At 46.0% G+C, this 27116-nt stretch overlaps 1 protein-coding gene and 1 long non-coding RNA gene across 5 annotated transcripts in view; one reads left to right on the top strand and one right to left on the bottom strand.

Moving 5' to 3' along the window:
- XPO5 (exportin 5) overlaps positions 1-27116 on the bottom strand; it is a 30028-nt gene that overhangs the window by 1805 nt on the left and 1107 nt on the right. Inside the window, exons 3-32 of one of the 4 annotated variants that reach the window (XM_069852430.1) lie at positions 26448-26520; positions 25701-25838; positions 25213-25395; positions 24149-24190; positions 23235-23261; positions 22708-22893; positions 21960-22036; positions 21411-21510; positions 20583-20666; positions 20073-20198; positions 19744-19834; positions 18179-18307; positions 17245-17360; positions 16191-16346; positions 15744-15785; positions 15035-15142; positions 13506-13705; positions 12806-12905; positions 12169-12350; positions 7251-7351; positions 6074-6170; positions 4899-5035; positions 4184-4281; positions 3655-3701; positions 3359-3453; positions 2484-2546; positions 1906-1988; positions 1066-1173; positions 749-886; positions 432-596 (exon numbers count right to left, since the gene is read on the bottom strand). In XM_069852430.1, coding sequence (XP_069708531.1) covers positions 432-596; positions 749-886; positions 1066-1173; positions 1906-1988; positions 2484-2546; positions 3359-3453; positions 3655-3701; positions 4184-4281; positions 4899-5035; positions 6074-6170; positions 7251-7351; positions 12169-12350; positions 12806-12905; positions 13506-13705; positions 15035-15142; positions 15744-15785; positions 16191-16346; positions 17245-17360; positions 18179-18307; positions 19744-19834; positions 20073-20198; positions 20583-20666; positions 21411-21510; positions 21960-22036; positions 22708-22893; positions 23235-23261; positions 24149-24190; positions 25213-25395; positions 25701-25838; positions 26448-26520 — 3292 coding nt within the window. The remainder of the gene's footprint in view (positions 1-431; positions 597-748; positions 887-1065; positions 1174-1905; positions 1989-2483; positions 2547-3358; positions 3454-3654; positions 3702-4183; positions 4282-4898; positions 5036-6073; positions 6171-7250; positions 7352-12168; positions 12351-12805; positions 12906-13505; positions 13706-15034; positions 15143-15743; positions 15786-16190; positions 16347-17244; positions 17361-18178; positions 18308-19743; positions 19835-20072; positions 20199-20582; positions 20667-21410; positions 21511-21959; positions 22037-22707; positions 22894-23234; positions 23262-24148; positions 24191-25212; positions 25396-25700; positions 25839-26447; positions 26521-27116) is intronic. The other 3 variants (XM_069852431.1, XM_069852432.1, XM_069852433.1) reach the window with 3 other exon arrangements.
- LOC138718158 (uncharacterized) lies at positions 6622-8541 on the top strand. The gene is made up of 2 exons (XR_011337018.1): positions 6622-7466; positions 8360-8541. It is a non-coding gene; the product is annotated as an uncharacterized lncRNA (long non-coding RNA).

Raw genomic sequence — 27116 nt, 5'->3', positions numbered from 1 at the left:
CGTGCCTGCATTTTTGGGAATCTCGGGCCTGGTCCTTCCCGCGTGCCAGGGCACTGAGGTAACTACCGGCACACCAGCTCCCCAGCTTCCAACTCAATACACCAGACTCCAAGGCCACCATCCTCACAAGCCCAGCCCCCACCTAGCAGCTTCACTCAAAAATTTTAACACCCTGTTCCCCCAGGCACCCTCGTTTAAGGTCCCCCCTCTGCCTCTCGATGCTGAGGGGGCTGCTCAGTTGGTGCTGCCAACCCCACTGCACCTCCAGGTTGGAGAGACAGAACAAACACTGAGGATACGTAGGAACAGGTTTCCTGGCTGGGAAGGGAGGGTGGGTGGGGAGAGGCAGGTAGATTGGCAGCCCCACCACTTCAACACAAGGTATGAGGGTGAAAAGAAAGTGGTGCCTTTTGCTCCAGGGTATCACCTACCCCAATGCAACCTGCAATAAGGCGCTTGAAATGATCCTTCCGGCGCTTGTCTGCCACCTTCTGCAGTGTTGGGTTGAGAAGCTTTGAATCAAACTGCTCCAAAGAGTCCCTCTGGATGTCTGGGACCTGCTCCATCACTGCCTTCAGTTCAGCGTAGCGAGGGCGCTGCAGGAAGAAGTACAGTTCTTCTAGAGGAGCAGCCCTGCCTTCCTTAGAGGGCCGTTAGCCCCTCTGCCCCTACCCAAGAGGGCATGGGATTAGTTTTCCACCGCTCCCTGGCCTGTCTTGACATTTGGACAAAGAGCAGAGTTTCTCACCAGGGCCTCGTAGATCTGGAAAGCCAGGTGGACAAGAGCTGCCATGCAGCCATCGTGCTGCCCATGTATCTGTAAGCCATTCAGCACACTTATGAAAAACCAGGACACAGCATCAGGCAGGAGGTTTCCTGGAAGCACCTAAGGAAAAGGCACTGTCAGCACAGAAGTGGGATACTGATACATGACTGCCTTTCTGCAGCAGCCTGGTCTTCCTGAAGGAAAAGGTGCTCAGGCTGAAGCAGACACTCTTCTCACTACATTATGAGCTTCCTCTCCCAGCCCTGACAGAACTGATCCCTTCTTCCTCCCAGAAGTACCTGTTTGAGCAGCGGCCAGCAAAGCTGTGTGGTGGTTCTTTGGCAGGACAAGGTGTCCTTCCAGGAGAGGGATATGTAGGCGGTGATCAGCAGTGCAGTGCAAACATCCTGAAAAGGAGTTAGAGAGGGAAACCAGTCAGAAGAAGTACATCCCACATCCAGGGTTCAAACCTGGAGGGAGCCAGGAAGCAATACAGGCATTCTGCAGGAGCTCTCTGAAGCTATCTTCTGAGCATTCTGCATGCTGCTCCAGCTCAAAGGTACCCAGCGTGCACTATCATAGCCGTAAGGAACCAATATAAAGCAAACCTGCTCCCTTCATCTCCCCTGGGAAGGCTCTGGAGCACTCATGGACTCCCATCAGCTGCTACTCTCAAGTCACTGCAAAAGCTTCTGCAACAGCCTCTGAGACATCGACGGGAGAGGAGGAGTACCGAGGTATCAGGATAAAGGTACTTCTGCACAGTGTGTTGTGTCAACGCTTTGGCTCCTGTGCCAGGTCTGGCAGTTTTTACAGAAAAGCTAGTGGGTTAAGTTCTTCTGTGTGAAGGCTAGAGCCTGGGATGGAGGCAGAGCCGGAAAACACGGCACCTTGCGGGCTGAATGCCTCACCCTGGGAAAATCTGACTCTGTAGCTGCATGTTACATTAGATCCTAACCACTATTGCTCTGCGCTTCTGCAACCATTAACAAGGCTCTTAAAAAATAAACATGTTCTCGAGAGAAGGTTGTCACACTGGGGAATGCTCCAGCAGCTCAGATCTCTGTAGCAGCACCTGGCTGCAACTGTGACAAAGAGTATAGAGAGAGGGCAGTGGAAGCCAGAGCGTGCACTCTTACCTCCTGCTTCATCAGACACTTGCCGAGCTCAGTGAGCTCTGCGCTGGCAGGGGGAGTCACCTCCGTGGCCATTGCCTCGTCATCTGCAGAGGAGAGAAAAGGCAGCACTGTGAACACAGCCTCCCAAGGTGAGAGGGAGACAGAAGGAGGCACAGTGAGAACTATGCTGGGCGCTGGAGACAGCACACAGAATCAGGATGCTGGCACAGCTTGCCAGATCCTCTCTCTCCCCAAGGAGAATGCACCCACCCTTGGTAGGGCAGGAGGGGCACTCAACTAGCTACCTCCAGGTCTCAGGAAGGCCAAGCACATCCCTCTCTTCTCCTCAGCCCTCTTCTTCACACCTTAAGGATCAGGTGTTCCATCATGCTCTTTGTGAGCCCTACAGCACTTTCGTTCCTAGGCTAGACTGGGTTTCTCTGTGCCCCAACACAGCTGAAGGCTTCTTACCAAACTTATACCCCTGGCACAGAACCTCCAGCAACAGGCCAGCCTCTCCCTCAAGATACGCACGAAGAAATGGGAAAAGTGCTTGTATACACCAAGGGCAGGAAAGGCAAAGGTAGGCATTTACTCACCATCTGCATCCACAGCCGCAGTAGTGTTATGTTCAACGCCTTTCTTAGAAACACAGCAAACAGCTGGAAAAACAGTGGCAGGTCAGAGGAGCAGAAAGGGGAAGACACTACTTCAAACATGTGGAGATTATCCTACAGACTCTGATGGACGCAGCTGACTCAGGCTACCCAGCTCTTACACAGTATCTGAAGGACTTGAAAACCCACTTTAAAAGTATACTGTGCTATCTGGAAGGCTGAGACCTCCACACCCACAGGATCCTCCCATAGTGGAACCTGCTGCTTCGAACTACTGAGAACCAGGAACACAAAGAACCATTTGAAACCTATAACCTCAGAAGAGCTGCATCTTGAGTCAAAAAGGCCAGTCAAGGAAGAAGAGAGAGGGTTGAGGACCTGCAATACTTATACAGAGTCAATTTTCCCATCCTCTCTGCTCAAAGCCACACTGGAAAAAATATGAGAAAGGGAACACAAAGGGGAGTGAGTCTTTCCCTCTCTCTGGCTAGAGACACAGCAACTGCCAGTAACAGAATTGTTCTAAGCTCAGGTTGTCCACAAATCAATGTCCCATTGTTGGGTTCCAGGGCACAGAAAGGGACAACCCAGATCCCAAAGGAGGACTGGACTTCTTACAATGACGTTGCCAAAACCACAGAACCCTAGCTGAAATAAAGAAAAAACTCTTCTGAAGATTTTTAATTGATGTCTTACTAAGTTTTCACTAAGATTTTGGCAGAGTTAACCATTTCACATCTGGGATTATGTTAAATACTACTGGCCATTACAGTTTTACTGCAAATTGGAAATTCCTGTTGTTCTCTCCAGGGCAAACTTCCCAAATATCCCAGGGGACCTGGCTTGGTTTCACTTACTGATGAGATCCATGACTTCTCGGGTCAGCAGCCTCACCAGCTGTTCCTCAAGCATCTCCTGAGACTCGGGGTTGTCATCTACAGCATCATCCTCACTGAGGAGAACAGGTTTTAGTGTGAAGGGAGCCAATGTCTTAATTCCCTCTGCCCAAGCACGGGGAGTGAGTCACCATCCGGGTAAACACAGTGCTAGCAGGGCTGCTCCTTGAGCAAGGAGGACCCGTGTAAAAGACCAAAGATCCATCCCACTCCCTACTTCCCCCTTTCTGTACTCATATCAAAGGGTGAAACCTTACCAGAGCATGCTTCGCTGGTTGATCACCTGCCATTTCTGAGACAACCTCTGTTCAAGACAAAAGGGAAAATTCAATACATTTTTAAGGAGCTATGCTGGAAAAGGCCTAAGCAACAGCTACTGATAGAAGCACAAGTGCTTTAAATACAGCTTTCATGCCAAACCCCATACTGAATGGAACTGCTACCAACTGTGCTGAAGATGCCATGGCTGTGCTGGTTGTACGAACCTGAGTGAGCTGTCAGGAAAACTAGGAGACATGGGGAAAAAAAACCCCACGAAAATTTTCTCCGGGCTGCAGGTTGAGAAGCTAATGTCCACAGGCTTGAATTCATAGCGAGGGGTGCTATGCAACAGCCAGGGTTCTTCAACACCGCCCACCCGCCAAGATCATCAAAATCATTAAGCATTGAGGCTCTGCCCTCGTCTCTGCTGGCTTTGGAGAGACAGAAGATCTCACACGTTGCTGCCAGCTGCTACACAGAGTCTGGGCTGCCAAGGAACAGGCATCAAACAAGTTGTTTTCTTACCACATGTAGATAGGTGAAGAGTGGTCCCAGCATGGGGCAGATAAGAGTTTCGTAGTATTCTGGAGGGCAGGAGAGTACCAAGGGCTTCACAAACACACCTACACAGACCAGTTAAGGAAGAGGCCCAGTGCATACAGCCAGCTGCTAGGGAGACTGCAGCACACACCCCAAACCAGCTCACTGCACGGGGAGGCCAAGCGACAGACACCTCAAAGCTGGTCTTCTCGCAACCCTGAATTAACACGTGGCATCTCTACACAGCAAGAGTATGAGGTATTCAGCCTCTTCCTCTTACAGCTCAGCTGAGAAAGCTGAGGGTGTTTAGCGCCCATTTCCTAGCTGTAAGACCAAAGGTCCAGCCCTGGGAAGTGGGCTGGGAACCCCAGAGGGTCTCCCCATACAAATACAAAATCTAATGAGACACCCTACTACTAAGCTCCCACACTATCCAAGACCCTTTGTCCCCCTGGGATGCACTACCCACATCATGTTGCCTCCAAGACCCCACAAATCCTTTGCATTCTTTCTGACCCCATGCAGTGCTGTTTCTGCTCATGCCCTCCTAGGCTTGTACCTCACCCTCACCAGGTATTTACCTCCCCAGTCACCATTCTTTGACTTCCCCATACTGAAAACAATGCTAGGAAGGCACCATATTTTCAATTTACATGCTCAAAGCCTCCTTAGCTGGCCTGAGACAGCGATGAAAGGATACGGAGCATGGGACGCAGCCTGTAATCAGGAATGTTGTTGAGGTTGATGAAAGCTGAGCTGAGGAGCTGGGTGGCAAGACCCTCAACGGTGTAGAAATCCTGTTGCATGGAAGGGCCTGCGTTTCCCAAGATGTGGAAACTTCAACAAAACAAAGTTAATCGCAACTCTGCAAGATAACAGGTACCATGCCTCTGGCCTGCAAAGGCTGGAAGAACTATCTTGAGATTAGATAGTTTCTTAAACAGAAACTATACGGGAATTTTGGCACGGTATCTTTTTTTTTTGAGGGAGGGGGCAGTACCTGCAGCAGGACAATGAATTAGGCATTTAAGCACTAAAATACACTTTCAAGTGCTGATGTATCCTAACACACAATTAAAAGTGGCAGACACACAAGCTAGGTCAGAATATCAGATAAGCGCTCCTCTGACTACCTAAGAGCTAAAAGCAGAACCACATTTTAAGGTATTTTTCCAGTGACTGTGTTCCATGTGTATATGGGTAGGTTCCAACCACTGACTATAGTTCACCAGTGCAATTCTTACTTGCATATTACAGAATTGTAGAATGGTTTGGGTTGGAAGGGACCTTAAAGATCATCCAGTTCCACGCCCCCTGCCATGGACAGGCACACCTCCCACCAGACCAGGCTGCTCAAGACCCTATCTGACCTGGCCTTGAACAGTTCCAGGGAGGGCACACCCACAACTTCTCTGGACAACCTGTTCCAGTGTCTCACCACCCTCATTGTAAAGAATTTACAACATCAAATCTAAATCTTCCCCTCTCCAATTTAAACCCATTCCTCTTCATCCTATCCTGCCCTTGTAAAAATTCCCTTCCCAGCTTTCTTGTAGCCCCCTTCAGGTACTGGAAGGTCACTATAAGGTCTCCTTGGAGCCTTCTCTTCTCCAGGCTGAACAACCCTAACTCTCTCAGCCTGTCCTCATAGCAGAGGTGCTCCAGCCCTCTGAGCATCTTCATAGCCCTCCTCTAGACCTGTTCCAACAGCTTCATATCCTTCTTATTTTGGAGATTCCAGAACTGGACACAGTACTCCAGGTGGGGTCTCATGAGAAATACTGCTCACATGAGAAGTCTAACTCTGAAAGAGTAACAGACTACTGCTCCAACTATGTAATGCTTGATTGTATATGGGATATCTGGTGGTCTTACCAGTTGTCGTAGAGGGTACAAAAGAAGCCCTGCATCCTTTCTAAGACTGTTTTGTAAACAGGAGAGTCATAAAGCTCCAGCAGAGGCTGAGGGAGACCTGTGGGAAAGAGTAAGCTTCAGCTATATTAATAAGAGCACAGTGCACCTTCAGAACATGCTGGACAGGCCCCAGCCAGCCTCATGGTGGTGCTCGGCAACATCGAAATACAGATGCAGCATTCCTGGGGCAGCAGCTCCCCTCAGAGGTCTATCAAGTTCAGGGCAGCTGTATCCAGAGCAGAAGTGTTTCCACTAAGGTTGTTATAGCTCCCTCATTTCTCCACAGCAAAACTTAAAGGAGCTATAAGAACCCAGTCAGAAGCAAAACTGACAGTTGTGTAGCTCCTCTAATAGCTCATCCCTTCATTTTTATATTTCTCCCTGTCGGGATACAAGCTGCTGCTAAACCATGGTATTAAAAAGTTTTAGAAGAGAGATCAAGGCCCTGATGTTTTATGTGTAGTGGTTCTCACGCAGAGAGTTTACAGGTCACAGAAAACAGGTACAGGGAGCACTTCCTCATTTTACAGGTAAGAAATGGAGATAAAGACAAAGCAACTTCCCTGAAATATTTCACTGTCAGAACCTGAAATTAAACCCCAGTTTCCAGAGTCATGGTCCACACTTTATCCACAAAGCCACCTACTTCTCTGTTTGGCTGGAAAAGCTTCTGTGTTCACAAGCTCAAATCTATTTTAAGGAGGTTCCAAAAGCTTCTTTCTAATATATTGTCTGGAAACAAATGACAGGGCCATATAGCAGGACTTGGCTCTTGCCCTCCAGGACATGTCTCTGCACCAATACTCAGGGATCCTGCTGAGCACTAATTCTGCTCAAAGGCAGACAACTACAGCGCCCCCAGTTTCTCCAGCCTGAAATGTCATGAAACCACCACTCAGCCGGAATAAGCAGGTTGGTAGGATACCTTTCATTTCATGCAGAAGAAACAAATTTTTCTGAGACCAATAACTGGTTTAATTTCTTCATTTCAGCAGGTTCAAATCACAGCTGAGCTGCGAATACCATGACAAAGCTGGTTCTCCAGCCTCTCTTCACTTCCACTGCTATAGATGGATCACTACCACAAATAGCCCACAAAATCTGCCCCACATCTTCCTCCTGAAGAGAAGCCCCTTACCTAGGATGGCATTCTTCTCAACCTCCAGCATGTCCAAGGCCTTTGCAAATGTTTCCCCCAGCCTAGCCACCATCTCTGGTGTGTAGAGATTGTTGTGAGTCCTGAAACAGAAGAATGCTTGGTTTATACTCGTGTGGCTCAACCCCTTTTGCCCTTGACAGTTGGATCCTCTCCTTCAGCTTGTGAACAGCTCCTCTGAGGCAGATGATGAGGAAGGTGAGACCAAGCACGTGTGCATGGGATCCCCCTTCCCCACCTGCAAAAATACTGGGGAAGCTGACCAGACATGGAGTGACTCCACCTCATGTCCTGAATCTCCTGGCTGCCCCTTCCACTTATTTCAGTTGACCCCACCCCTTGCAAGCACTGCCAGTAAAACCTCCCAGCAATCCTCTAGTCGATGCTGGCAACAGCTTATTAGCTTGGCCAAAGGGATCAGAGAATGTATTTTAAAATTAACAAGACATGGATTCTGAAATCTCAAAAGATCTTCTGCACCTAAGGCCTCTGCAGAGGGAGGGGCTGTTTCAGCTCCAAAATGCACACACTGTCCCCCAGGGATGGGTCACAGTCCCCAGCATGGCAGGTGGCATTGGAGGGACTCTAGGGAGAACATCAGTCCAATCAGATGTTATTTGTGGCAGACGCATCCAGCTGGGAACAACTCCGCATCGTCAGGAGGCGGCCACAGTCAGCTCTCTGCGAGGGACACCAATTCAGCCACGGGTGGCTGGTTCTTGCCATTCAGGCCCAAATGGGTCCCCTCTTAGGCAGGGCACTGACACTCAGAGCTGGACGCAGCAAGGGGTGTCTCTCTCACCTACCTCTCTCCTTTGAGACCTCAGACCTCCACTCTGGGTGTCGCCAGCTGCACACAGCACAAATCCTGCAGCCTCCTCCAAAACTGCAATGCCATTGTACCTGCTGCTAGAGGTGATCAAGGGCAACTCAGTATCTTCCCCTAGAGCAGTGTTTCCCAAAGCAGGGGGGTACATGGGAATGGCTGGGGGAAGGGAGCATGGACAGACCTCAGTATGTTCTCCAGAGTCTCAGCTTTCACTCGTGTCTTAATGGTTTTTTCTGTACTTTTTTTTGTTTTGTTTTTTAAGGTCTCTGTTCACAATCCTGGCAACCCTGATGCAGTGACATCTGCCTGAGTTTGCAGAGCCTGAGTTAGCTCTGAAACAGCAACCATCTCATTTCTCTTTGCAAGTGTTAAATACTTCCCTGCCCACTGCACGTGAGAAAGGCAAGTATGTAAATTTGATTAAAAAAAGAGCTATACAAATGACTTAATGACTCATACTCTCATTCTGGGCTGGATCTAACACAATGCAACAGGCCTCAAAGCGGGCACAAGCTGGTTTTACTTTCCCAAGAGCCACAAACGTTTGGATAATGCTGTTCCACTGACTCAAAAAACCTGCATTTCTGCTCGAGGCTATCCTGAAACCTAGCTACTAAAATTATCTCTTCTTGTATTTCTCCTGCCCGTTCCGTGCCAGTGTTGGCTTTGCCTCATGTTGGGCAGGAGGGGAGTGTGGCGAACCCAAGGACTGTGGAATTGCAGGGGTGAAGCTTGAAATCCCACTGCTCTAACCCCAGCAGGACAAGTCAGCCGATATCCTGAAGCTGTGGCCATGGTCCTTAGTTGTTTCAGAGTCCTTGAAGCATGATTTTCTCAAGTTTGACAGCTGGGAAGGCAGATGAACACTCACAGGCTGATCTCCCTTAATTAATACTTTAGCAAGGTCCCTGTGGTAATGGAGAGAAAATGGCTGATCGGCTGCTCCCCATGGGAGTTAAAAAAGCATCCAACGGTCCTCATACATGATGAAGATGTAGCCCCTAGCATATTCCAGCCGAGACTTAGCAGTGAGCAGCACTCCTGGGTATCCCCCACACAGGAGAATGTGGAAAAACAAAATTCAAGAGATATTTATGCTCTAGAAAAGACAAGCAAAGGATATGGCAGGACTTGAAGGAATGTATTTTCAGCGATGGTCACAGCTCTGCTGGAAAGAGTGTTTGATGCCAAGAAAGATGGGCTAGAAGGCCAAAAGGAGTCCTTTAGAACAGCCCATACTTCAAGAGTCTTGACCTAAAGCTGGAGCTGTCTACACTGAAAATGCCTACAGTACTCAAGTCTGTACAACAGTTCTTTCACCAGCATTAATAATGCCTTGGTAATGTCAGCAACTCAACAAGAGGAGTTCCAAAAAAGCCTTTGTCTATGCAAAGCTGAGTCTGACCAGTTCATTTATAACAAAACATGAGCAAATCCCAGCACAATAAAGGTGCCGTGCCAATCAGTTGAAGCAGCTACTGACTCTGGAAATGTGCCTTTATCTAAAGGTAGAGACTGGGATTTAGATTTAAATTCAGGAGAGAATAAGCCAGAAGGTAGAAAGCACCTAGATGAAATGAGGTGCCGCAGAGGACAGGAGAATCATCACTCAAGAAGCCACAACCAGCAATTAACAAAGCAACCTCAAAATCATTCAGTAAATACAGCCACCAAGACAGAGACAAATCAGGGTAGGAACAAAAAGATAGGCTGGCAGGGAAAACACCAGACTGTTTATGCCACTCAAAACCACCTTATATTTCCTTGTTAGCTGCATTCCCTCTCATTTAGTCTCATTCATGATCCGCGTTCAAGTGACTTACCCTGGCAAAGACCCAATGGATTAGCAAATTTCACTGCTTCTGTTTGCAAACACAGCAGAATGGCACACAACATCCAGAAGAGCAGCAAACCCAACTGCTCTGCCTGCAAAATCCCCCTTTTTTGCACATTGGTGCCTGACCTGGTATTCAATTCAGCTGCTCAGTAGGATCCATGCTGCGACTATTTGCAGATCTGCTCACATGGTTACCAACTCCCACATCTGTTTCCTGCATAAGCCCAATAGCAACACTGGACCTTGTTTCCCCCATGGAAACCTGCCTAATGGCACAGAGCTAAGAGAATCATCCACCCCCAAGCAGTAACGCAACTATGTTCCTGAAGGTATCTCCAACACAGGCAGCTTTTCTGCCAGCCAGCCCTCCTCATATACCCGTACCTCCAGCCTGATGACAGGCCGTTACAAATTCCACCTTCCTCGTGTAACCCATATTAAAGAGGACCTGAGGAAGCAGTACATGGAAAAGGTACCCAAAGAGAAGAAATGAAACACACCAGAAGCTCCATAGCACTAGCTCCAACTTCTCCAGAAAGACATAAGCATCACCAACATTTGCACTGAACAACTATGAGCTTGCGATGGTTACACAGAGGCCTCTACATCCAGCAGAAGACAGGAAAGGTATGAAGTGGAGGATCTACTGCTCTTAGTACATCATTCATTGGTTCTTGTTGGAGGACCTGGCCTTAAGAATAGCCTGGATACATTTGAGTGAAGTATAGGCTGCTCCCGTGGATGTTACTAGCACATGCTCAGAAAAGATTCTGGTCTGTAGGGGAGATGCTCAAACAATACAGATGCATTCTCTCAAAAAACAGCCAGGAAGCCTCTTCCTTTATGTAGATTGGGAAGCACTGCCAATAGAATGTAGCTCATGCATTTTCCTGGAGGTGGTAAACAAGTAGGCATAGAATTTCTACTCTTTTATAGGTAGTGACAGAGTTTGACGATAGTTTTCTAAACTTGTGGTAAGAGAAATCTCAAGTGTTTTTCATAATGGGCAAGTTCCGGCAAGAACAGCGATCACACAAGCAAAACGTCTTTTTGCTGCAGTCTGTTCAGACCTTGGGCACTGGTTTAGTTGGTCTCCCACAACATGAAGCATGTTCCAGGCTCTGGAAAAAAATGTCATATTGCTACTTCTGCTCAAGGCAACTCTACCCAACCTCTCCCAAAGGCTCATTGATGGGATCTTCAGCCTTCCAGGAGAAAAGGCAAAAGCTTTTCAAGCACAGCTCCACAGCCATACCAAGATGGTTCAACCCTGCTCCCTGTTCAAAGTACCACCTGCTGTGCTACCAAGTGATTTGTGCTGAGCACACGCTTGCCCTATCAGTCCAGCATGTTACTGTCCTGAGCTCTGTGACTACTAAACATACCTGACTAGAGAGCGCTCGAATAATAGGAACTCCTTACTCACAGACCTGGGAGCTGAAAAATCTAAGTGGATCTGATGATGTTCTTCCCCAACAGGCTCCTGCCAAGGACAGAGCCTCAAATTTTCAAGTACATAACATGTCGCATTATCTCGCAAAATTGCCCCAGAAGCCTGGCAAAATCCCAGTGTCAGCAGTTACTCTGAGGCAGATTCCTCCTCTATAATTCTGGGAACTGTGTTATTTGGGATTCCCTTTTTCTGCATTCTCTTGCTCCCTTCTCCAGCTGCCCCAGATGTACACAACACCAGTGACATGCAGAGAGGCACTGCAAGGTAGCAACAGCCTGAGAGTATGCATCTACTGATTTCAATAGCAGACAGCGCTTCAGGAGGCTGGTGTTTGTGTTCAGGAAAATCAGCTTAATTTGACACTGAAGAGAGAAGAATGCAAACAGGATGCGATGAGAGCTGGGACTGCCCTGGTGGTGACTGGAGAGGTGGCCTTGTTGGGGCTGAGGGCAGAGCAGAGATGTTAGTCGAGAAACGATTACTGTGTGGCAGATTTATAGCAGTGGAGGTGGGGGAGGCAACCCCAGCCCAAGCTTCCACTGGCTTTGATGGACTCTTGTAGGCCAGGCCAATGAACATTCAGAAGGCTCCAGTTTCCCCAGTGCCATTCCCCACTGTGATCAGTCAGGAACAGTACTTGGGCACCTGCACCAGCCTGTGTTCCCACTGGCTTCACATGCTCTGAGCATTCCACGTATTTATCACAGTTTGGCTTTCAGAGATTCTTAAGTCAAGAATTGACATGATTAAGTTGACATGATTTCAAGTCAACTTGACCCACCTTATTAGAGCAAGTAAATTGTCAAGAAGCTTCAGGACCTGCTCAGTGCAGGGATTACGGTACATTGGAGTTCCACTCGGCATGTATCCCACCAAGAATCCTCCAGCTTTCGCCTCTTCCGCAGCAGCAGGCCATCGAGCTCGTTTCACAACTCCCAGAATGGTGTACACACAAAAACTTATCTGCAGCAAGAGATTGGCAGTGTTTCTTAGCCAAAGCACAACCTGAACAAACAGGCTTTCAGAGGAAGCCATCATCATCCTGTCTCAAAGGGAAAACTCTACAATGAGCCTAAGCTGGTGACAGAAACAAACTCTGGTGGGTTTGCTGCCAAGAAAATGCAGCAAATGATAATGCTGCATTCCTTCATCTTCAGTGACCCTTCGCCATGGCAGAACGGCCTAGGAACTCACTACTGGACAAAGCATCAATGCATACAGTGTAATGGGTATGCAAGCAACCAAGTAGGTTGCTTTCTAAAAGGGTCTACGCAATCAGTTCCTCATCTCCTTCATGTGCTGGGATGATGTAGAGACCTGTGGTCAAACTGCATTAGCCCCAAATCACAAACTGGTAAGTAAAATACATCAGGAATGGGGGATGGAAGGATTACACCTCTCCTGGTAACGATACTCACTCTAGAGCGGTTCAGGCCACTAGGATCTTCCAAGCCTGGATCAGCAGTTTTATTGTCTGCACCCACATAGGAGATAAAGGCTTCAGGATCTGAGAGGACTCTGGCAACAGCAAAAGACAGCAACAGGGATTACTGATTTAACCAATGAATTTGAGCAGAACTTTGCACTGGCAATAAACATCCTAAGAAATACAGAGGAGGCTAGAGACTAGCTAGTGCTCCACACTGTACACTGGAACACGTTAGAAAGTAGCAGAGATGCGTGCACTCTCCAAATGTCTCCACTTCTCGTGGGCTATGGGGACCTAAAACCTCTTATGAAAATAGCCCTGCTGGGAAAACTCTTGTGCGTGGCCAGCTGCCCAAGGCTGCAGGACACCTTAGTGTTTGTAAGGAGCACTCAGCTTCCTAGCTTTTCCTGGAGATAAGCAAAGACATTTTTTATTTCTCATTTTCTGCAAATGCTTTGAGCATGCTGGGGAGCACTCCTCTGTCACCTTAAACAAGTCTTACCTAGCAAATTTCAACGAACAGCATTTCTGTTTCCGAACTGCGGGAGAACTATTACCACAATGACTGCCCAGAACACAGGAGGTCACAAGGCTCTCCACAACCCTAATTTGGTTTGCGCATTCCCTTATTAGGCACAACATTACCTCTGCAAGGCCTCCGGGTCAAAGCTCAGAAAAACAAACCATACCTCTGCATCTCTGGGGAGAGCCATAAACCAGCAACGGGAGCCATGAGCTCCTCCAGGAAAGCTTTCTGCCGCTCATAGTCCTTGAACTGGTTGCTGATGAGGACGAGGGCCTCCATAAGAGCACACTTCTCCATCTGTGTCAGAAGTAGTTCATTGGAAAGCAGCTGCTTCACGTGGTTGTACAGCATCTCAAAGTTTGGCTAGAAAACACATCAAAGTGGAAGAGCATCATGCATTTGGTGTGGAGGAGGGAGAGATAGAGGTGGGACATACTGTACTATACAGAACAGCTGGAGTTGCATGTCTAGCTACATTTTCTTTATAGCCACCTCCTCAGTTTCAAGTTTCTCTGAATGTTCAAGTCCAAAAGAACCTCTTTTCTTCTCTACCGCTCTATCACCATTCAGCATCCAGTTTACTTTAGCCTCCAGAATGACCAAGGTAAACCTCTTCCATGCAGTCACATCCTGTACAGCAGTGCCACACCTCAGAACAGTTCTGGTGCTTTTATTTACTCACAGAAGTACCTCATTTCTTTGGCTTTCAAGTGTCAGACTTAGGACTCTTCCACCTCTTTGCTGACAACTAGGTTAATAATGATTCATACCCTTATCTCTGTCTCCACAGAAATGGTGGAGTTTCCTCCCTATCCACTCTACAGCTGCAACTATGTCATCTTGTTACTTTGTATCAGCATGCGCAACCACCCATTACAGTCAGCAAGTCATCTGAAAGCATTTTATGGCAGTTCTGGGCCCTTTGCTCTTCCAGTCAGGACACCTGTCTGGCCATGGGAAAGACAGTGCTGTAGTTCAAAGACCAGTAGAGCAGGACAAAGACAAACCTACTAGTTCTTAGCAGCTACTGCAGACTGCAAGCCCTAAATTACCTTAATCAGCATCCTCAAAACATGTCTTCGTTTAAACTAGCAATGTCCTGCGCTGTTCCCATACCCCTGGAGCCACTCCACACAAACACTGCTAAAGAAAGGAGTTCAGAGCTCTGCACTGCTGCATGCAGGCTGTTGAGTTCAGCAAAACCACACAAAACACTGGCTCATGGATTTTAAATGTGCTTGTTTTTTCTAGTCTCCTCAAGCTAATCCCAAAACCAAATGCTCTCCTCTTGTCCCCACATTCTGTTAAGTAACAGAGGAAAATATAAAGATTAGTCATTGCTAGCATCTTCAGCTGAGGAATCAATTGAGATCACCACAAGTGACAAAATGGAAATTCAGCCAACATTCCCATAAAATGAATCTAGCGCTGCTTGTATTCTCCTCATCCCTTTTGCATTTAACTCGCCACCTTTTTATATAACTCATCACTTCACAATTCAGCTTTTCAGGCAGAAAATTTCTGGAGGACAGGCAGGGAAGAGAGGAGGTGCAGGGAATAAAACTCTGCTATTTGCATAGCAGGAATGTTTCTTGGGAGAAAAACAGGCTGTAGCCAAGGAAGCTGAAAATCCCACAAAATCCAGCTGAAACTCAGGCAAGACTCTTCATGATAAGAGTTGAATTTACATACCAGGACAAGCTGGGGGTAATCCCGACACATCTTTATGATTGAGGAGCATGCATGCCTTCTCACATTCTTCACTGCTCGAGTTCTAGGAGCCTGGACAGACATAACAAACTTCAATGCAACAAAAAAAAGTTCAGACAAATGCAGGGTACCTTCAAGAAACAAATGCATTACATACAGTTTTCTGCACTGTTGAGTACAGATCAAAAAAGCATGCCCCCAGCCCCACCCCAAACAATCATGCAACAACCAAATTTCCTCTGGTGTGATACACTATCCAAAAAGCCCCTGTTGGAACAAGCTGTGCTCAAGGAGAGAGGATGCTATGGATCTTACTCACTACTTCAAGATTCCAAGAACTCCCTAGGTGGCTGGCAGCTTTACAGCCATCCTTCACAGCCACGTACACCAAATACTGAAGAGTACCCACCTACAGCTAATGAAGGTACTTCACTTTCAGAAAGGCCAACACAGACTTCGAGTCTAAGTCCATTGACTTAGATCACACCTGTGGCCTTCCAATTTTAAGAGCCAAAGCTTATTCGGCTTAAAACTTGATCAGTTATATCTAGACTTCCCCGTACTTCTCAGGAGCAGAACTATACTTGAGAAATCTACTACCGTGGAGTCTTCAGAACTGAGCATGCTCTCAAATAGAATATGATTTGATTCAACTGTTATAGCTTATTAGTAGAGAATAATTCAGACATACCTTACTTTCTTCTACAACTTCAAAGGTAACTGAAGCAAACAGCTGTGAGAAAAGGGAGGAAAAATCCAAAACCTCATGTCACTTGCAAATATCTAGCACTCAGGTGAGTTTTGAGCTCAAGAAACAGATCTAAGACATTGGTGCAATTTTACTGAAGTCAGTGAAGAACCCTTGACTAAGTTGACAGATAAATCATACTGGGGCCTTGAAATAAAACACAGTGATTACTGGCCAGAACGTGCATTTAATGTTAAGATTTAAGGCTAGGAAACACAACATTTGTGTTGTTTGACATTGTTTCTTCTTAAATGAGATTCAATCTTATGTTTTCCCCATCTTTAACATGAAGGATAGTCCTTCCATGACAGGAACATCAAGAGGATTAACTCCTGCTATTTAGTACAACGGCAAGCCTACCTGATTTTAGTACGGTCTGCAAGTACCTACCTTAGAAAGTACTTGCTGTAGGTATTCTGGTCGGTAAGTTACAAACGGGAAGAGCGCAGAGACATTGGTGAGCACACAGGACAGGATGAGAGGATCCTTTGTTTCAAAATTAAGAACAAGCTGCAGCAGATCTATGCCATCATTCACTGGGATTTCCTACAGAGGAAGGAAAGAGAAAGCAGAAGGAAAGAAAAAAGGAGACAACATTCAGTACTTCAGCCTAGAGCTTAGGCCACAGAGCTCCTGCTATCATATCAAGCCTCTCAAATGAACACAGCTGTTCTCAAAGCAGAAAGAAAACCAGTAGAAACCTCAGTTAAACTGCATGCTGTGTGCACTTGCTGAGGGAAAAAGAACAGCAGCATTGCTGCTGCTGGTAGGGCAGTGTTGCCAGTCTCAAGCCTTCGTACTATTGCTCGAACCTCCAGGAAAGGCAATTTTCCTCTCTCTGAGTTTGCCTTTCAATTCTCCTCTCGATCTGTCCAACAGATTCCATGCTTAACCAACCCCATCAACCCATATAATTATTTTACTGAGATGAACTAAAGTGCATGAGCAGCCTAATCAAATTAAAAAGAATTGTCAGTCTACATCAGACTGAGAAAAAAAAAAGTTTTCCTTCTGATTTGCCTGCTGTCGAACAAAAAGGAGACAAATTGCTTCTGACCTTCTACTCCCTGAGCATGAGCTTATCTCATTTAGTTAAAACTATATCTAATCAGGGGATGATTAAAAAGAATAAACTCAGGACATTCCCACTTAAGCAGTCCTTTTCTCTTCTAGCAAGGTGCTATATCAAAGCATGCTACCTGAGCACGTGATCCCTCATGGCATAGCGTCAAGAACCAAGACAAGCCTAAGAGAGTAAGCTGGGAGGAGTTTGGTCGCATCTAAGGGTCACTACTCCTCATGAGAATCACGCACCATACAATCTGGGTTTTTGCATAGAGGTAACCCATTACTACAAACCTTTCAAGCACAACATAGCTGAAAAAACCCACTCATCATCCCAAAACAAACCAGAAGAGCTGGCAAAAGCATCTGATACACATACGTCTTTATCCAAGGTTCGAAACATCTGACTGATGACGCTCTCCGAGAAGAAGGTCATGGCATCCCACTGCACAAAGGATGGAGAGAAGACGGAACAGAGACCTTCGCCTGTCTTAGCTGAAAGGAAGAGAACACTGGAGCTCTCACCATGCTCCTCCCTGCGTGCACAACACCAGGCTGATAAGCTCCCACCCTGTAACATCTTAGCACTCTCAAGTATCGTGGTCACACAGCTCTCCTTGCAGATGCTTGGCAGGGATGCACAGAGCAATTAAGGTACTCTGGTGTGATTTGCCTCATTCAAGTGATGGCTCCCAAGATCTAAGTCTGATCTTGGAGATACTACAGGGAGCAACACCAACAAATCATAGAAGACAAAAGAAAACAAGGGAGATCACATGCTGAAGACTCAGCACTGCAGGCAAGACTACCCTTGGTGTGACTTTGCAGAGCATCAAGTGACCTTCCTTCACAGAAGGAATGCAAGGTGACTGACAGAGGTATTTGACAGACAGGCAGAACTTTCTTGGAAAAAAAAATATTATGGAAATAACAAGGCCCAAATTGCAAAACTGTATCATCAGGACAACTGTGTCTGTTCTGCAGAGAGATTTGGAGGAGGAAAAGGAGGAGCCAGGGGCTTTACCTATTCCATAGGTAGACTGGCAAAGGTTTACTTTTGGAGTAGGGTGGGTTTGATTTGATTTTGCTTTTAACTTGCAAAGACCTTAAAAGCCTAGCATTGAGTCATGGCTCCCCATTAAAAAAACAGAAAATAGGGCTGATGGCAAATTCTGCATCTGTGTCAGGCACTGTTCCCGATGGAGTGGTACTGGAGGAGAAACCACTCTGCCTGACAGGCCTTCAGAAAAAGTTTCTTCTTGGCACGAATTCAATACCAAATCCCATATCCCAATTTTTTTCAGGTAACTTACAGTTCATGGGTCCAGGATCAACAGGGGCTGTGAGTTGGTACCTCAGCCATTCACCAGCCATTTGGAAGCCAGTTCGAGGGTCTAGACGACAAGCCATCCTCATCACCTCTCCTTGCTGGGCTCGGAAAGCTGCACCAAAAAGTCAGACACCATGCAACAACAAGCTGATGCTACAAACACTCCCTTCCCCAAAGCTCTCCTGCAGCTGTGCAGACCTAGGATCATTATGGGCTGTTGCTCTGGCGATAGCTGTGTAGTGACCTCAGATATACACCCAGTAAACCAGGCCTAACAGGATGGGCAATTCTTTGAAGCAATGTTAAAAAATGATGGATTAACATAAAAAGAAGTGCAATTATAATGCAATATGGATTATTAATATCTACGCTAAACCCATTCTTACTACAATTAAGCCTCTGTTTGTCATTTTAAGAAGTCCTGTAACTATATGTTTGCTGCTTACAAAGCAACTTTTGATACTGAGGTACAAAAACCAGCATTAGGTAACTATCACTTCCTTGAGCTAAACACACTTCTTCCAGATTATTCAACTTAACCCAACTTCTACGCCAACAAATTAAAAAGAAAACCAAAACAAAAACCTTATTTTAAATTTCAAAGAAATGAAAAGCAAAGTGCAGAATAGGTTCCTTTGTTCCAGTACATGAACATGCAAAAGAATCAGCTCTGCAAACTACTGATGCAACTTGCATTGTTTAACAAAAGTTGTTTTATCAAGTAATTTTACTTTATGTTCCAAATCAGTTTTATTTCCTTATATATGTAATACCCTCAATACCACTTAAGTCCCTAAAACTATCTCAAATTCTGGCCTTGTGCATTTAGCTACTTTTTGATTTCCACCCATATACAATTATTACAGTAAGTAAAATATAATAAGCAATAAAAAAATGCAACACTTGAAATATTAAAAACTAATTGTAAAAAGTAAGAATTTAAGTAATTTATTAAGAATATCCTCTCCACCACCAAGTGAGTATCAAACAAACTACACCAACCTGTGAGAACCAACCTCATTTTTGGGAAGTAAAATACAAAAAGAAAGAAAAAAATTAAATTCTTAATACTCAGTGTTCCCCACTTACTGGTTTAGGATCATGATTAGATTTGGCTATTTTAATTGCTCAACTTTGGCTACTGGTATTGAACCAGAAGCTCCTTAGTGGGGCCAGGGCAGATTTTCTTTCTGGAATTACACATCAGGTCTTTCATAAACTGCCTTCCTCTCCTAACCTGAGCAGGACTCCAGGCTGTTTAATTTCCTCTTCTAGGTGACAAAGAGGCACTTTGACACTTGGTAGCAAAGGCTACTAGGCCACCTACCTGGCCAGCAAGTAAAATAATATCAAAGAGTAAGGAAAATAAAACACCTGAGCTGACAAAGGAGAGTTCTGAATTAATTTTGATCCAAGATCCAGGCTGAAAGAGTCAAGACACAAATGGAAGTTGCCAAATCAACACAGTAGGCTCCAAGCTCAGCCAGCAACTGAAAGTAAGAAGAGAAGCTCAGACAACAGCTTCCACACAGGGTGATGACAACTTACAGTTGAAGAAGGCATTGAAGTCCTCATCACTGTCAAAATCAAAGCGGGAGTATTCACAGCTGGCGCTGTCTGTTTTAGAGGGAAAACCCACCTGGACACAGAGCAGACAAGATTGAAAAGTCATCCACCCCAGCTAGCACCAGTTTCAAGGAGATGAATACTAAAAGCAAGGACCAGAGAGTAAAATGTCGAAATAGAGCCGTTTGCTAAGCAGCTTGGAGGTGATGTCTGTGGCAGACACAATAAAAATGTGGTTTCTGCCCCAAGATCCACAGGCCATGTTCAGCCAGGCACTTCCTCACACCTATCTGGCCACAGTTCCAACATACCTTCACGAGGTTGGTCATAGATGCACGGAGATACTTGGGAATCATAGCCAGCAACAAGGGGTCGCGAGACAGAATTTCATGTCTAAAGAGGGCTCCCCATGTGATCTGAGTGGACGAGCGCAGAAACTAGGGGGAGAAGAGGGAAAAGAGGAGAACAGAGAAGGATTCAGTACTGGAATCTCCATTGCTAACATTAAGTGTTGCTATCAGAAGGCAATAGCAAGTTACACTGACTACTCGGTTGAGTCCAAGGCACCTTGCAGTCTCAACTCAAATGTCCAGAAGGCCCAAAATCTCTAAGTAAATATTAGGGCTGATGGCAAATTCTGCATCTCTGTGTCAGGCACTGTTTCTAAAGGAGTGGTAATGGAGCAGAGACCACTCTGCCTTACAGGTCTTCCACTGAAATGGAAAGCCTGAAAAGCGATATTTGGCAAAGTTCTGCAGTTTTCTATACACATTCACACATTCTTACAAATACATATACGAGACTTGCAGTCCTTCACATACCTGGCTGGGATGGGTTGTGAAGGCTAAAAATGAGTCAAGGTATTTTCCAAAGTTGGCTGGTGTTTCCACATCAGAATCTGAGCCCTGTTAGGAAGACAAACAATTTCAGAAAAAATACTAAGTATATGCTACACTGGGCTCACAAGTGGTATGTCTCTGGGTTAAGTAGGAGCACTACATCCAAGGCCACAGACTGCAAAGGAGTGGAGAGAAAATTACTCAAAAACTGTGTTTTCTTTCTGAAAGCAGTACAGCCTGAGGAGTAACAAGTTCTGCTGATCACCTTGGTGGAGCTGGAGACAGCACTACCCTCATTCAAGAGAAAAGGGGGACACATGAGATACTGGAGTTCCATTAAAACCAAATTCATAACCGCTGGTGTTGCTGCCACGAGTCACAATTTTACTCCAACTGGACCAAGTCCACCCAGCAGCACCAAGGTGGAACAACTCTCAGCCACTCACTGCAGAATTTCACAAGCAAATATACCCAGATGATTTCACTCTCACTCCTCCAGATGTTTCCTGCGTTTAACATCTGGACACCCCTTATCAATAACTTTCTGGGAAGTTTGTCAGGAAAGTAAGTTTTACCTGGAGCCATCAATTCAATGATTTGCTGCTGCTCACTGACCATAATACAACCTGGTATTACTCCAACACAGGAGTAATTTCTGGAGTAGTTACCCCACTTGCAAGCAGAGCCATTTTTGCATTTCCAAATGCGTGGAAAGAACCCTGGTCTTGCCTTAGATCAGAGTTGCCTCACTCCTAGCCCTGAAAACTAGCCTTGCTAGGGTTGCCACGGGAATAATAAGTATAGACTTACTATCAATGCACATAGCTGGCTGCCCAAAGCGCACAAAACTTGGCAAAGTCTCTTCAAGAAAACATAGTGCTTCTCCACTAGGCCTCCTCCATCTGCTGTCCTGGGAATGAAGGGAGGGGGGAAAACAGGATCACAGTTATTCAAGCGATAGGTAACAAGCATACTGCTATCTATCTTGCAGATAAAAAGAGGACTAGTGCAATTTGTTTTTATTCCAGTGGGATCTTCTTTGCTGTTATCCAGAAGCACTGCTTCGTTGGCACCCAAAACCTCCGAAATTGCCTCTCTGAAAGAGTCCTTTTAGATCAATTTCAGGCTAAAAGAGAAAGCTAGGGGAACTGTGATGTTTAGGCCGCTTTTTGCTTCAATCACAGGATTTGAAGAAAGAAAAAAAGCAATTTTTCTGGTTTTGCAAAAGAAATGGTGGTTTTCTTTGCTCCTAGTGCAGTCCCAGCTTCCTGCAGCTGAGCAATGTATTTTGCAAATCACATCTATAAAGCCATTTGTATGCAATTTTGTGTGAAATCATAGCAGCAGGATGGTACTCACTGTGCAGCAGTCAGAATGTAGTGCATGGCAACATCCCCAAACAAGACCATCAAGGGCTTCCGATCCTCCAGCTTACCCTACGTGTAAAATAAGCCAAATGCCTCAATTAGAACATAACTATTTACTCCCATCTGCAAGTGAGATCAGGAGATCCCCAGTTGTCCTTCCATCTGGGGAGATGCTTCTAGTCCACAAATTATTTCAGTAAAACCTTGCTAAAAAAATCTAAGGCACTCCTGATGTCAAGAATTTCTCCAAATAATTCCACTACAAGAACTTCAAACTGAAAAATGGATCCAGAGACATTGATACTTCTTCACTGAGGATTGGCTAGTTAAGCAAAGGCAGCTGGTAAAACATTCAGCCTTAATACAAAGCTGCTTGTGAACATAAGGGTCAAATCACCCGTTTAGATCCTGCAGCCATTGCTGAACTGCCAGATGACACAGCTGGTGACAATATTTCCCACTTCACAGTTGTAAAATGTGGGGGAAAACCATTACAGGGGATCACCAACTTCAAAACTGCGAGTATAGGCAGGAACAGAAGTTGGACAGGGTTCTAACAGCTGCTGTACGTATCGTGCTGGCATGATATTCACGCTAAATACCATTAATGAAAGCAGCCAATTTTGAATTTGGTTTCTTAAATGAAAGGGCAAAGATACCATTGCTCTGTCTGATGAATTATATAGGAGAATAGGAAGAAAACAAAGTGGGGGCACAGGGGCTGAGGAGATAAAACTCACTTTCCTACTGACAGCAATCAGGAGACACTCTGCTGCTCCTATCTGGAGCTCAGGTTCATTTAGGAGCAGACACAACATCTCCAAGAGCTTGCAGTTGTCTGCTGTGATGTGGCTTAGGGCCACCCAGTCAATGTAGCCAGCCAAGGTGTTGAGTGCCGCTATCCCCACGCGGCAGTTTGCCTGGGCCTGTGAACACAGAGGAGGCGAGAGGTCAGAGTCAGAGGGAAAAAACAATTCCCACCTAAAGCTGTCCACTCCCTGGAGGAACAGTATCAGGCACCACCCTGAGAGTGAGGTGGCAGCAGAAGGGTCCAAGTCCCCACAGTAAGGATGTCAGTGAAGGCCTGGGAATTTCTCCACTTGCATCTCACTTCTCTCTTCTCCAGGAATTTGTATTATGGGTGAACGAATTCATCTGTAAGTGAGAACTGCGGGTAATAGACTCCAAAGGCTGGCAGAAGCCTGGTTCTAGGCAATCTTGGTCTTAACAATGACTAATTCACAAACTCCTACGTAGCTCCACTCACCTTTGGCTCCTGAGCCAGATCAGCCTTCTGAAAAAGAGAGGGTAAAAAGAGCAGGTAAGCGAGCAGCTACAGCAGAGACTTTCACCCAGCCACTGCTGGACAAGCTTATTCTCAAGAACAGAGCCAGAAGCAGCTTCACAGAACAGCTCCCTGGTGACAGAGGCTGCAACACAGCCTCCCACCCAGGACATTGCTGCAGCCATCATAACCACCTCTACAGCCCCAGCTTGGAAGACAACAGAATTTTCAGTTGCGTGTTAAGCCACAATTTCCTTCTCATACAAAAGGTGACACTCCATTCAGCAGGCATCAAGGAAACACAGAGGACAAGAAGGAAAGGCACTTCAGTGCTTCCTAGAAGCTTCCAAGGAAAACACTTTTGACCTTTTAGAGCACATCTCACATCCAAAACCAGACTCTGAAAGATGCTGGTGGCTCTCACGTAGTGGGATTGATGTGCGAGAAGGGTAAGTAATCTGTCCACGGTCAGAGAGGCAGCAGGAGAGAGAGCTGGAGTAGGAGCTTACAGCCTTACTCCCAGTTCCAAACACTTAACAGCAGCAACATACTGCTTGTACCATCGTTTTGACTAATGCAAACAAGTCCCTCAGACACTCAGGTTGGATTTGTTTATCAGATGCAAAGACACTACAAGTGTTCCTTTCTGCTGCAAGGCTTTGGTTTGGAAGCAGTTCATCAATGTATTCAGTGCAGTTATTTTAAGTTAATCTGATTGTGTCCCAAATGTTTGACAACTGAGCCACCATACCAGAACTACATAGTTATAAGCACTGTAGATTATGGTCATGGGGAACTGCCCAGTATCTCCCCCAGTTTCAGTGTGCAGACACGTAACTTGAACACCCAACCCTCAGAATTTACCCTGCGCACAAACATCCCAAAGATCTGCTAACCTGTGGAGTGGTGAGGGCTTCTTGTTCCTGGGGTGCTCCAACCTTGCCAATCAGAAAGATTCCACCGTTAGCAGAAGAAGCCACACTTCAGAACCTCAAGCACTGCAATTCAAACCTTACCTGGAAATGCATTTCAACCAGACTACAAAACACACCAGGGTTTCCCACCCACCACCACAAACTGCACAGAGAATAGTCTGCTCTACAGGCAGCTTTGTTCAGCCTGTCAGCACATCAGGAAAATGATGGGTAGGACAGGGTTTTTCATTGCCTCTCAGTTTCACACTTAGTGTAACTCTGGATTTTAATTCACAGAAAAAATAAATAAATAAATACACTTAAGCAACTAATTTCTAGATTTGTTTCTCAATTGTGCTTCACTCTCTCAAATCCACCTCCTTCTCACAAGAACAGACTGGGGTAGAGATTTGCCTTCATCATCCAGCCTGACCAACCTGCATGCCTCTGACACCAGGTAGGTAAGAATTCAGGAAAGAAGTCTCTTCATGCAGAATGGAAAAGCATTCCTCACCACATCTTGACAAAAGGAGGCTTCCCAACCTGAGCTCTCAGTGAAAAGGACCACAAGAGGCCCAGACGCATTGCAGAGACACCAAAAACTCATGCATTTTGGTGCATCAAACACAAAGACACCACCGCGGCGTAAGAGAGCAGATGCCAGCCCAGGAGAACATCTTGTTACCATTATTGTGTGTCACACCAACTACCCCAAATGAACCCTGTTTCTGCCACAACCACATCTTCGTTTTGCTAAGCCGTACACTCAAGTGTCAGTGGAGCACTCCAACAGCACAGCTCAAGGCACACATCCAACTCCAGCTGTTTATGCTAGCAAATCCAAACTATCAATGCTAACCCTGTCAACCTTGTGTGCTCACACTCTCTGATCAGCACCAGCTTCCCAGGCCTCGGATCCCTACCTCACACTGACAGCAACAGATTTCAGTCCGTTTCTGCACCTGCTTCCCCAGCAACTTCCGAGTCGTACCCCAATTCCTAAATGTCTCCAGCACTGACTGAGCCTAAGGAAAGGAGACTCTTACCATGCGTCTGTACTTGTTGACGTTCTGTTGCAAGGCAGTTAGTAAGAAGCTAAAGATCTTCTCCATGTTCTGAGTGAGGGTTTGCTGGATATCTCGTCGCCGCTGGGTAGGCAGAGTTTGAAAAGTCACCACATCCTCTGCCAAACGTAGGAGGATGAACATCACCAGTTCTGTCTGAGTTTCCTGATGTCCCAAAATGAAATACACTCCATCAGCACAGTGCAAACATTACAATCTCTAGAGGCCAGCTCAGAGATGTAAAAAGAAAGTGGGCATGCATGAAGTTACACCCTGGGAGAAGAAGGCAGGAGGGCAGCCCTCACTCTGCTAAAGTCATCTCCTCCAATAACTTAATTTTACAGGGATTTTTGAGTCCATCACCAGCCTGTTTCAACTGACCATGAGTGAGTTAGGCTTCTTTGGGATGACGGAAGACCAAAACCCATACTATGTGCAAGCAGAAGAGAACAGACAGGTATGTTTCATACCCCTTGCTTGGAGAGGGTATCCAGCTCCTTTAGCATGTCAGGCCAGTGCTGAGGCCATTCGCGTTTGATCATCTCCACCACAATGCGAGACAGGACATCCTTAATGTGACTTTCCTCCTCTAGAATACTTAGAGTTCCCTGTTACAGGAAAGGGGCAGAGTTAGACAAAAAAGCAGACACCTTACATTTGTAATCCTAATATAATAGGCACAGTGGTTGTAAATATTGCAAACACCACAAAACAAAAACCAAAAGGAAAACCGACATTGGGTAGCTATTCGTGCCAACTACCATGAATGACACTCCCACCCTCCCAAGCCACAGCTAGCAGACTCTGGGAACCAAAAGGATTTTCCTCAAAAGAAGATCACTTGGTCATGAGAACAATCACAACAATAGAGAAAACTCAACTAAGACAATTAATTACTTTAGTATTCTTGCAAGGGGTAAGAACACACCTATTTGCTGAACGCTCTCCTCAGAAAACAAAAAGGACCTTATATGTGTTACATAAACCTCACAACTTCCTGCCATGTGAGGTTGACATGGTTATCAACCTGACTACAAGACAGAGAAAAGCACTGGAGCAACCAGGGATGCACAGCAATCTAGTAATGAAATGCAGAAATGAATCTAGGTCCTCTATGCCAATTAACTGCAGTTTATTTTTTAGTTTTCACTCACACTTTCTATCTCCAACTGAAAGAATCACACTTCAGAGAACCGCCTGGAATACAAGGTACTTACACTGGATATGAGGCCCATGACATTGTTCTTTAGATAAACTTTTTCTAGGCGAGGCATATTGTTCCAACGGAACCTGTTCAAGAGAGTTTAAAAAACCAACTAAACAAGAGAGATGGAGACAAAAAGGACACCAAGTCAAAATATTTATAAAGATCTCTGACCTGATTCTTAACGAACTATCACTTCTGTACCTAAACTAGAGAAAGTCACCACAGCTCGCTGACCCTGCCAGTGCCCAACCCGTTAATGAAAAGGCCGAGTTAAAACTGCCGCTGGTAAATAGGCGTACACCGCTGAGGCCAACAGACATGAGAAGCAGCAGCAAAAGCACAATGCATCAGGTCTGTAGAAGGGGAAGAGAGAGGCATCTCAGAACTGAGCTGATACAAAGCCTCTTTGTTAGCATGAGGCTAACAACGGAGAACGCTGCAAAGACCTGCTGATAACCCTGCGTGCTCATTCACATCTTGCGATGTGAATCTTGCTTGGTGAATGAACCTTCTTCCCAGCCTGCTTGAAAGCCATTTTCAGAAAGCGGCACAGAGCAGGACAGCAACCATTCTCCACTGCAGGACAGAGCCTCTGTGTCCTGAAAGTGCCCTCCTGAAGCGGCAGGCATGGAATGGGACCAGAGCCCAGATTGGTGGCTGTGGGGCAGCGGGCAGGCAC

The sequence above is a fragment of the Phaenicophaeus curvirostris genome, chromosome 2, assembly GCF_032191515.1.
Source record: "Phaenicophaeus curvirostris isolate KB17595 chromosome 2, BPBGC_Pcur_1.0, whole genome shotgun sequence".
Lineage (NCBI taxonomy): Eukaryota > Metazoa > Chordata > Aves > Cuculiformes > Cuculidae > Phaenicophaeus > Phaenicophaeus curvirostris.
Note: the sequence above shows the minus strand (reverse complement) of the source record. Positions and strands in the feature narration are given on the sequence as shown.